The following is a 12,199-nucleotide window of genomic DNA, read 5'->3' as shown; positions in this document are numbered from 1 at the left end:
GGTCCTAATTAATTTGAAGTTTTCATGTCTAACTAAATTGTTAAAAGGTTTTAGATTTAAAAATATGTGAAAATCAAAAATTATAAAAAAAATAAGAAAAAAAAAGTTGATTTTTTTAAGTTTTCTCCTTTATTAAGGGTCATAATTAATTTTGAGTTTTCATATCCAATTAAATTGTTAAAAAGTTTTAATTTTAAAAACAAGTGAAAATCAAAGTATTAAAAAATTAGATTTGTTTTTTTTTAAATTTTGTTCAATTTAAAAATAAAGTTAAGTTTCCTCTTTTAATATAAGGTCCTAATTAAGGTACTAATTAATTTGAAGTTTTCATGTCTAACTAAATTGTTAAAAAGTTTTAGATTGAAAAATATGTAAAAAAAAAAATCTAAAATTATAATAAAAAGAAAAAAGAAAAGAAAAATGTTTAAATTGTATTCAGTTTAAAAAATATATATTTTAAGTGTTGTCCTTTAATTAAGGTCCTAATGAAGGTACTAATTAATTTGAAGTTTTCATGTGTAACTAAATTGTTAAAAAGTTTTGGATTGAAAAATATGTAAAAAATCTAAAATTATAATAAAAAGAAAAAAAAGAAAAGAAAAATGCTTAAATTTTATTCAGTTTAAAAATTAATAATTTGAAGTGTTCTCCTTTAGTTAAGGTCCTAATGAAGGTGCACGTTAATTGGAGCATTTAAGGTAGTTGGGGACGGATCACAGAGTGGAGGAACTCTGCTTGTAGTCCTGGAGGATGGCCGAGGCGTACGTCACACGGGGGGGAGAGCATAGAATGGACTCGGACAGGGGCGAGTCGGGGAAAGGGCTCATGGGCGGTGCGGCCAAATCTCGAAAGGGCGACGGGGGCATGAGCGCCAGGGCGTCCTCCATGGCCAGTTTCAGCTCCTCTTCGTGAAGCCGGCCGTTGTTGTACGAGTAACCCCGGAGGAGGCCGAACTGCTCGTTCTCCGGGTCCTCCTCCGGGGGCGAGGTGGCTTCCTCGTCAAAGGGCCGCAGGTGGTCCTGCTGGATGAGGTGGGCCAGCTGGTACACGGGCATGCCCCCGCGGGCTGCCTCTGGGTGCGACGTAGCCAGGGAGACCACGCCACTGAGCGGCCCTGAAGGACGCCCGGAGGGAGGAGTCCCGGGGCCGTGGTCGCCCTCGTCCTCCTCGGCCACGTTGTACAAAGTCTTGGCGCTGAGCTGCAAGAACTGCGGCCTGGCCGAGGTCTGGTAGCTGCTCGCTAGCGGCTTGATGACGGCCGTCTCCTGCTTCTTCACGTGCACTGACAGTCTGTGCCAGATGTGGTCGCCTTTGGGAGGAGGAGGCCTCGGACCGGGTTCGGACCACGACACCGACTTCCCGTTAGAACTAGGAGCAGAAGAGAAAAAACAAAGCGTTACTAACGAGGAACCTGGGAGCGAGACACGGAAAACAGTTCTGCTCCAATTGAACAATTCCTTTGCTAAATTCCTGGAGCTCTGCAGAGATAGCTCGGCTTGGTTTTTCTCACACACATCCAAAGAAGATGAGACAACAACTGTTGGGATGCCAGAGATCACTCATTAGGGACCGAGTCCCTTTGGGACAGAGGACCCTATTGTATTTCTAGTGGTTCAGAACTCACCAAATTGGACACACACATCAGGACTGGCGAAAATTGCGATCTAATCAAAAAACCAAACCCCAAAACTCAAAGGAAGAAAACAATGATAAAACTGCCTGTAACTCCCAGCAGGAATGTCGTAGAGACATGAAACAAAAACCTCTATGTAGGTCTCACTTAGACCTATATTTCATACACTGACAACCCCCAGCAAAAATCAACAATAGACTGCAACAGAGGCTATATTTTTTGCGAAGATTAAGATTGTACGGCGTAAGCAGCCACATCATGATGATTTTCTACCGTGCCATTGTAGAGAGCATCATTAGATACGGCATCACCTCATGGTTTGGCAACCTAACCGTTAAGCTAAAAAGCAAACTGGCCGGCATGCATAAAACGGCAATGAAAATCGTAGGGAGGAAAGAATATGAGCCTATACAGAGCATCTATGAGCAGGCAGTTAGGAAAAAAGCTAAGAAAATTATTTCCAACTCACAACACCCACTCTTTCCTGAATATGGAACCCTGCCATCAGGGAGAAGACTCCGGGTCCCACTATGCAAATCTAACCGCCTTAAATTATCATTTGTCCCAGCCTCCATTAAGCTGACCAACAATGTGCAATAGAATGTTAATACATAGGTTAGCACTTTTTTAGCACATAGCACTTTAGCACATAGCACTTTAGAACTAAGCACTTTAGCACACAGCACTTTATCCATGAGCTCTAGTGCAATGCAAATTGGTACTTTATCTTTATCTCCATACTGTAGATTTTATGCCTACATCAAAGTGCCACCTATGTCTATCAAGCTCCATGTTCTGATGTTTATGTTGTATGGTTGTGGTTGTGTCTGTGCTTGTGTTTTTGTTCTGTTGTTTTTGGGTATGTTAAGAAAGCAATGATGCACCGTGCCCAAGACAAATTTCCCCGCGGGGACAATAAAGTTGAACCTTGAACCTTGAACCTTGAACCTTGAACAGGAAGTTTGCAATTCCCCCTTCAAAACAAAAGTTGTGTAAAAACAGTCACCTTTTTTTCAAACATTATCTCCTCTGAGCGCGTTTGTCGTGTCGGCTTCAAATTAGCACAGGAGAGAGATTGAACCCTTCTGATTAAAAGTTGATGAAAGAAGTTTTAATTACTGCTCCGGTTTGGATTTTATGAGCCCTCAAAGTCGGTCCCGTCCATCGCTGCTTGCAGCTTTAATTTATATTATATTTGTCTTTTGGTCAAAAGGTGAGTCTTCAAATGGGTTTCTTTTGTGGTTGATGCTGTATTACTGCCTTTTCCACTAACATTCCTGTTCAAAATTAGTCTGTATTTTGATCTCTTTTTTTGGTTCTCTGTAAAATATGATTTTAAATCTCAAAAAGTTAAAAAACAATGGCTTTAACTACACATTCATATAACTACAGGCGCGGCAGGTGTGCGCTAACCTAGCGCTGGAGCTCACGTTGCTATGCTAGTGTTGTTAACGTTCGTATTCTCCCGGCTGTTGTATTAATTCCATTAGAAAAAAGCTTTGATTGACATTCTGTCGTTTTTAATCGTTTGTTTAATAAACTAAAATGGATCAATTCTGGACAACTTGTAGCTGACATTTCTATTTTTGATAATGCACACATGTTGAAAAGTGCAATTTCAACATTCATAAAAAAATAATGAAGGTTATACAGTATATAGCTAGCCACATTTTTTTATTTCAGTATATCAATTATAAATAATACATTATATAAATTGTGAGATTACTCGATTACTCTATACAAAATAATCGATAGATCACTCGATTACTCAAATAATGCAATGTACAGCATTTTTTGCATTGCTTTTCCTATTTAATACAGAATATTTATTGAACTGGAATTCATTTTTTTCTTCCATATGTCTTATTGGGACAGAATTAAATAAATAAATCCATTTTTAAATGACTTAAATGTGTAATTAATTACAGGTGGAATTAAATATATACTAATGTTATCAAACGTGTCATTAATTTAATGTCAATTTAATTATATTTATATATAATTTTTTAAAATTTATTTTTAAATGAAAAATTCTGCGTTAAATTACCAGAAAGCGTGCTAATGCTAGCTATTTTTTTAAGTCTAAATATTTTTGTGCAGGTGCAAATATTTGGCTTTCTGGCCTACATTAGGGGATGGAACGATATGAAAATGTAATAACACAGTTCTGTTGAATGTGTTCATAACGTATTTATACATACACAAAAAAAAATTTTAACCAAGTTTTATAACAAAAAAAACAAAACAAAACAAAAATAAATAAATAAATAATAATAATAATAAAATAAAAATAATTACAAAAAAAAATATATATATATATATATATATATATATATATATATATATATACAGTATATATACACACACAATAAATTGACGCACAACATACTTTCTTGGCAGAAGAAAGGTTAAACATTGTTCTGGATTCTTCTTTTTAATTTTTTTAAACATTAGTTTATTGAATGTTTGACATATACAGTCCAGAAATAAGAGCCAAATTTTTATTTGAGTGTATAAATTTTTTTTTAAAAATTATTTTCATTTGTAATTGCTAGCGAAAGTTTTTTTTATCACTGAAAAAAAGCGAATTGAGTCAATTTTTTTTTTGAGGTCAGACGAGTGAGGACAGCTTCGTCTTTATTTAAAAAAATACGACAAAATAAAACAAATACCTACTTGTCATATTCCTATATAGATGGATTATTTTATTCTAAGAGAGCACAGTTAAAATGTGTATTTTAGCTGCTCAGACAGTAATGTTGTTAGAATAATTGTTTGTAAGTTATCACAAAAAACTTTGTGTTGAAATGAGTTCCAGGCAAAAGGACAGGGGCTGTCTTTGAGGCCTACCAAGAGTAAGGCTCGTAAAACTCCACTGTGTGGGGGGTGGTGGGGGGGGGAGCAAGATGGTGTTCCTGTGTTCTTTAATGTATGGTAATCAACAGAAGGATGTTGTTCTGGACCAAGGTGTTCAGAGCGGAGAGAAGACAGGATCTGCCCAATTTCCAGACGAACTCTTTTTGAAGTATTTTACGAACTCTCTTTGAACTATTTTTGAACTATTTTACGACCTCTTATTTTGAACTATTCTGTAAGCAAAGGCAACGCTGTTTACGACCCACTTCCCTCTGGAAGTGGAAGCGGTGGTCGGAGAAAGTCAAATAAAGGAGGAGGAATGCAATCTTTTGGCAGAGCGTGCTGAGATTGTCCAGGCGTGTCTCCTCAATTGAGTCCAAGTGGAATTCTGTCTCTGTTTAATTATTTGCCTCTTGTCTTGTTTAATAGATGTCATCAGTGTTTAAACCTGACATATGTGTTTATACACCTTTAGATTAAGGTATGTCGTTTTTTTAATGTAGAAAGACGTTAATGGCTCATGTTTTCATGTTAGCATTTAAGCTAGCTAGCGTCGGGCTGGGGGTGGGGACTTGCATGATGTCGTGTTGGCCTGGTGTGGAGTGTTATTATCATTGCATATATGCATTGTTGCTAGGGATGATGTTTGATAAGAAATGATCGAGTTCGAGCCCATTATCGAATCCTGTTATCGAACCCATTCCTTATCGATTCTCTTATCGAATCCAGATAGGTTGTTGTATATGAAAAAAAATAAAAATATTTGGTTTAACAAAAGCTCACTTTTATTTTATAAGAAAAAAATAAAATAAATAAATATTGACGGTTACCCCCCTAAAAAAATAATATAAATAAATATTGACTGTTGTTACCCAAAGTATATTAAGTGGGATTTTTCAGAAAAACAAATATATACAGTAACACAAAAACAACCTGTCTCTGTGATCACTATAGGTGAATAGCCATGCCTTGTGGCGTTTTTTCCGGTCCATTATTTTTGCTGCTTGTGTGACATCACAGGAAATGACGTAGCTCAGTCTAATGACTGAGCTACGTCATTTCCTGTGATGTCCCACAGGGCATTTCTTGTGGAACGGGATTCGTTCCCAGGGATTCGAATAAAGAACCAACTCTTTTTCTTTACTATAGTGGCCTCGATAACGGGAACCGATTCTCAAAAAGGGATTTGAGTCAGGGTCCTAATTAATTCAAAGTTTTCATGTCTAACTAAATTGTTAAAAAGTTTTAAATTGAAAAATATGTGAAAATCAAAAATTCTTAAAAAATAACAGGTTTTTTTTTTACATTTATTTCATATATATATATATATATATATATATATATATATATATATATATATATATATATATATATATATATATATATATATATATATATATATATATATAAATATATATATATATAACGTTTTCTCCTTTAATAAGGGTCCTAATTAATTTTGAGTTTTCATGTCTAATTGAATAGTTAAAAAGTTTTACATTTAAAAATACGTGACATTTTTTGTTTTCTCCTTTAGGTCCTAGTGAAAATCTAAAATAATTAAAAAAAAAAAAAGATTAAAAAAAAAATGTGTTCAATTCAACAATAATGTTTTCTCCTTTAATTAAGGTCCTAATTAATTTGAAGTTTTCATGTCTAACTAAATTGTTAAAAGGTTTTAGATTTAAAAATTATATATATAAAAAAAAGAACGTTTTTTTACATTTATTTCATAAAAAAAGTTTATTTTTTAAGTTTTCTCCTTTAATAAGGGTCATAATTAATTTTGAGTTTTCATACCCAATTAAATTGTTAAAAAGTTTTAATTTTAAAAACACGTGAAAATCAAAGTATTAAAAAATTAGATTTTTTTTTTTTAAAATTTTGTTCAATTTAAAAATAAAGTTAAGTTTCCTCCTTTAATTAAGGTACTAATTAATTTGAAGTTTTCATGTCTAACTAAATTGCTAAAAAGTTTTAGATTGAAAAATATGTTAAAAAAAAAAAAAAAAATCTAAAATTATAATAAAAAGAAAAAAGAAAAATGTTTAAATTGTATTCAGTTTAAAAAATATATATTTTAAGTGTTGTCCTTTAATTAAGGTCCTAATGAAGGTACTAATTAATTTGAAGTTTTGATGTGTAACTAAATTGTTAAAATGTTTTGGATTGAAAAATATGTGTCATGTCTGTGTGATCATGTTTTTGTTTTGGTCATGTTCGTTTTGGACTTTTTGTGCACTTTTGTTTTGTCACCATAGCAACCATTAGTTTTCACCTGTCACGTCACGCACCTGTTTCACATTTTGAGTCACGCACCTGCTTTCACTAATCATGTCCATAGTATTTAAGTTCATTCATTTTCTGTTGTTCGTCCTGACGACCTCACCACATTTATGCTCTGTCCATTTTTTCATGTCCATCGTTCACGCTGCTCCTTTTTTGTCCATGCCAAGTAAGTTTTCTTTATTCAAGCCATAGTTTGCAAGTTTTGTTTAATTGTTCATAGTTTATTCTCCGCCACTGTGCGCTCCTTTTGTTTGATCCTTTTTTTTTGTATTTATAGTTACTAAATAAATCATGTACCTTCATTCCCGTCTCGCCCGTGCCAACTTTCCGTTGCATCCCGGAAAAGCAAATACCCAAGACCAAGTCATGACAATATGTAAAAAATCTAAAATTATAATAAAAAGAAAAAAAAAGAAAAGAAAAATGTTTAAATTTTCTTCAGTTTAAAATTAATAATTTAAAAATCGGTTCTTTTCTTATCGAACGGTTCTTTTCTTATCGAACAACTGGGAGAGCCGGTTTCGAACATCATCCCTAATTGTTGCATTTGAACAATTGCATTGTTGATCGTTATTGTTATTCATTATCAATAGTGATATTTCTATTGGTATTTGTATCGCTCCATTTCTAGTGTAATAATCATACTTGCCAACCCTCCTGAATTTTCCGGGAGACTCCCGAAATTCAGCGCCTCTCCCGAAAACCTCCCGGGACAAATATTCTCCCGAAAATCTCCCGGTTTTTAGCCGGAGCTGGACGGGGCGCGGTCTCGGGACAGGAGTACAACAGGGTGACAAGAACTAAATCATCCAGACTAGAGATAAATTGTATTACTATGTTTATCTTACCTACAAATAAATATATTTTTTAATAAAAAAAAAAAAAACTAAATACATTTTTACTATATTTTGCTAAAAACATCAAAATTAATTGTATTTTTATTTGTATTTTTTCTGACTCCTTATTACATCCAGCCATATAATTATACATTTAAATAAACATGTTTGAAATAATTAATTTAAAATGATCATAATAATTAATTTAAAATGACCATATCTAATTATTAAAATAATTGCTTGTTTATCAACAACTTTAGCATTTTATTCATTACATTTTGAAGCTCTCAGAAGCCAAGTTATGTTATATTAAGATTTATTTATGCAAGTTTGAAGTATCAATTATCTAAACACAGTTTTGTTGGCATATTTTCAGGATGTGTGTATATATATATATGTATATATACACGATTGAAGCCAACAAGCAAACCGTCAACTTCCTCGACGTCACTTTCAACCTGAGAAATAACAGCTACCAACCATTCACGAAATCCAACACAACACTCCAATACGTGCACCATGACAGCAACCACCCACCCACCACCACGAAAAGAATACCTACCGGAATTAATAAAAGGCTATCGATGCTGTCATCTAGCAAAGCTGAATTTGACCAAGCAACCCCCCCGTACCAAAAAGCCCTTGATGAAAGCGGATACAACTTCACCCTCACCTATGAACCCACGCCAGGAAACCAACCAAAAAAGAACAGAAAATGAAACAACATCATCTGGTACAACCCCCCATACAGCAAAAACGTCTCAACTAACATTGGCCACAAATTCCTCAGTCTGATTGACAAACACTTCCCCAAAGGCAACACCCTAAGAAAAGTATTCAACAAGAACAACATTAAATTGAGCTACAGCTGTATGAACAATATACGACAAATTATCTCAAACCACAACAAAACAATTGCAAATGAGCCGCCGGCCCCCGGACAGAGCGACCCCAAAACCAACAAAGGCTGCAACTGCCGCAAGAAACCTGATTGCCCTCTCAACGGGGGGTGCTTACAAACATCAGTTGTCTACCAATCTAAGGTAACACGCAAGGACATTAACACATCCGACACATATGTAGGATTAACCGAGGGAGAGTTTAAAACCAGATGGAACAATCACAAGGCTTCTTTCAGGAACCAAAACCTGCGGAATACCACAGAACTCAGCAAACACATTTGGGACCTCAAAGACAATAATGTTGAATATTCAATAACATGGCAAATTCTTGCATCCAGCACACCTTACAATAGTGGTAATAAAAGATGCAACCTATGCTTGAAAGAGAAACTGTTTATTATTTACCGTCCAGACCTGTCATCCCTCAACAAGCGCAGCGAAATTGTAACAGCATGCCGCCACAGACGGAAACACCTCCTAGGTAACACATGAGCCAATCACCACGCCCCTACGCCAGCCTGCACCCACCCACTCTGTGCCCTATACAAACCATGGTATGTGAATGCTCCCATTAAAATCTCCTGATGATTGAGGGAACCCCCCCTCATGAAACAGGCCTGTAGAGATGAAATAGTCTTGTGATTTTTTCCCCCACACATACATATATATATATATATATATATATATATATATATATATATGTCTTAATAAGGTTATCCAAAAAATAGTGCTCGATACCGTAGTAGAGCGCAATATATGTGTATATATATATATATATATATATATATATATATATATATATATATATATATATATATATATATATATATATATATATATGTCTTAATAAGGTTATCCAAAAAATAGTGCTCGATACCGTAGTAGAGCGCAATATATGTATGTGTGGGGAAAAAAATCACAAGACTATTTCATCTCTACAGGCCTGTTTCATGAGGGGGGGTACCCTCAATCGTCAGGAGATTTTAATGGGAGCATTCGCATACCATGGTTTATATAGGGCACAGAGTGGGTGGGTACAGAGTGGGTGGGTACAGGCTGGCCTAGGGGCGTGGTGATTGGCTCATGTGTTACCTAGGAGGTGTTTCCGTCTATGGCGGCATGTTGTTACAATTTCGCTGCGCTTGTTGAGGGATGACAGGTCTGGACGGTAAATAATAAACAGTTTCTCTTTCAAGCATAGGTTGCATCTTTTATTACCACTATTGTAAGGTGTGCTGGATGCAATAATTTGCCATGTTATTGAATATTCAACATTATTGTCTTTGAGGTCCCAAATGTGTTTGCTGAGTTCTGTGGTATTTCGCAGGTTTTTGTTCCTGAAAGAAGCCTTGTGGTTGTTCCATCTGGTTTTGAATTCTCCCTCGGTTAATCCTACATATGTGTCGGATGTGTTAATGTCCTTGCGTATTACCTTAGATTGGTAGACAACTGATGTTTGTAAGCACCCCCCGTTGAGAGGGCAATCAGGTTTCTTTCGACAGTTACATGCTTTGTTGGTTTTGGAGTCGTTCTGACTGGGGGTCGACGGCTCATTTGCAATTGTTTTGTTGTGGTTTGAGATGATTTGTCGTATATTGTTCATGCAGCTGTAGCTCAATTTGATGTTGTTCTTGTTGAATACTTTTCTTAGGTTGTTGTCTTTGGGAAAGTGTTTGTCAATCAGATTGAGGAATTTGTGTCCAAAAAGAACAGAAAACGAAGCGGCATCATCTGGTACAACCCCCCATACAGCAAAAACGTCTCAACGAACATTGGACACAAATTCCTCAATCTGATTGACAAACACTTTCCCAAAGACAACAACCTAAGAAAAGTATTCAACAAGAACAACATCAAATTGAGCTACAGCTGCATGAACAATATACGACAAATCATCTCAAACCACAACAAAGCAATTGCAAATGAGCCGTCGACCCCCAGTCAGAACGACTCCAAAACCAACAAAGCATGTAACTGTCGAAAGAAACCTGATTGCCCTCTCAACGGGGGGTGCTTACAAACATCAGTTGTCTACCAATCTAAGGTAACACGCAAGGACATTAACACATCCGACACATATGTAGGATTAACCGAGGGAGAGTTCAAAACCAGATGGAACAATCACAAGGCTTCTTTCAGGAACCAAAACCTGCGGAATACCACAGAACTCAGCAAACACATTTGGGACCTCAAAGACAATAATGTTGAATATTCAATAACATGGCAAATTCTTGCATCCAGCACACCTACTCAGTGGCCTAGTGGTTAGAGTGTCCGCCCTGAGATCGGTAGGTTGTGGGTTCAAACCCCGGCCGAGTCATACCAAAGACTATAAAAATGGGACCCATTACCTCCCTGCTTGGCACTCAGTATCAAGGGTTGGAATTGGGGGTTAAATCACCAAAAATGATTCCCGGGCGCGGCCACCGCTGCTGCCCACTGCTCCCCTCACCTCCCAGGGGGTGATCAAGGGTGATGGGTCAAATGCAGAGAATAATTTCGCCACACCTTGTGTGTGTGTGACAATCATTGGTACTTTAACTTTAACTTTAACTTACAATAGTGGTAATAAAAGATGCTTGAAAGAGAAACTGTTTATTATTTACCGTCCAGACCTGTCATCCCTCAACAAGCTCAGCGAAATTGTAACAGCATGCCGCCACAGACGGAAACACCTCCTAGGTAACACATGAGCCAATCACCACGCCCCTACGCCAGCCTGCACCCACCCACTCTGTGCCCTATACAAACCATGGTATGCGAATGCTCCCATTCAAATCTCCTGATGATTGAGGGAACCCCCCCTCATGAAACAGGCCTGTAGAGATGAAATAGTCTTGTGATTTTTTTTCCCCCCCACACATACATATATATATATATATATATATATATATATATATATATATATATATATAATGTGTGTGTGTATGGAATGCTTGACTTGGTGAATTCTAGCTGTCAATATACTCCTCCCCTCTTAACCACGCCCCCAACCACGCACCCACCCCCACCCCCCACCCCCCACCTCCCGAAATCGGAGGTCTCAAGGTTGGCAAGTATGGTAATAATGTTCATTGTCATTTCTGTGTTATTATTAGACAAACCTCGGGCCGCACTTTGGACACCGCCTCGCATATTTAAAGCCAACTCTGACCTGGCGCGGAGACGCTCGTCTTAATTGCGCCGGCGGGGTCGCTCTCCAGGCGGCGGCGTAGAAGTGACTACAACCAGGCGACCCCCCCCCCCGAGGCGCCAACCCTCCCAGACGCAATTAACCCACCTGCCGTCCTTCTTCCTCTTGAACACGCCCAGCAGGCTGTGGCCGCGGCACGCCGCCCTTCCGCCGCCCACGTGCATGCGCACGGCGTCCGAGGTGGTGAAGGCGCTGCGCACGTTGCGCTCGGGCTTGGCGATGATGACGTACATCTTGGGCGTGAACATGCAGCCCAGGGCCACGGTGACGCTCAGGCTGACGGAGAAGGAGGTGGTGATGATCTTGTAGTCGGAGCCGAAGTAGATGGGCACGAAGGCCAGCCAGATGATGCAGGTGGTGTACATGGTGAAGGCCACGTACTTGGCCTCGTTGAAGTTGGCGGGCACGTTGCGCGTCTTGAAGGCGTAGTAGGTGCAGCTCATGATCAGCAGGCCGTTGTAGCCCAGCGGCGCCACCACGCCCAGGGTGC

General features: G+C 37.7%; 1 protein-coding gene across 1 annotated transcript in view; it reads right to left on the bottom strand.

Moving 5' to 3' along the window:
• Nucleotides 1–489: 489 nt before the first annotated feature.
• grm1b (glutamate receptor, metabotropic 1b) overlaps nt 490–12,199 on the bottom strand; it is a 62,261-nt gene continuing 50,551 nt past the window's right edge. The window contains exons 7-8 of the mRNA XM_061924507.1: nt 11,797–12,199; nt 490–1,368 (exon numbers count right to left, since the gene is read on the bottom strand). The exon at nt 11,797–12,199 is cut by the window's right edge and continues 516 nt beyond it. Of these exons, the coding sequence (XP_061780491.1) occupies nt 714–1,368; nt 11,797–12,199 (1,058 nt within the window). The 3' untranslated portion in view covers nt 490–713. The remainder of the gene's footprint in view (nt 1,369–11,796) is intronic.

Source organism: Nerophis lumbriciformis, linkage group LG29 (genome assembly GCF_033978685.3).
Source record: "Nerophis lumbriciformis linkage group LG29, RoL_Nlum_v2.1, whole genome shotgun sequence".
NCBI classification, from domain to species: Eukaryota; Metazoa; Chordata; class Actinopteri; order Syngnathiformes; family Syngnathidae; genus Nerophis; species Nerophis lumbriciformis.
Note: the sequence above shows the minus strand (reverse complement) of the source record. Positions and strands in the feature narration are given on the sequence as shown.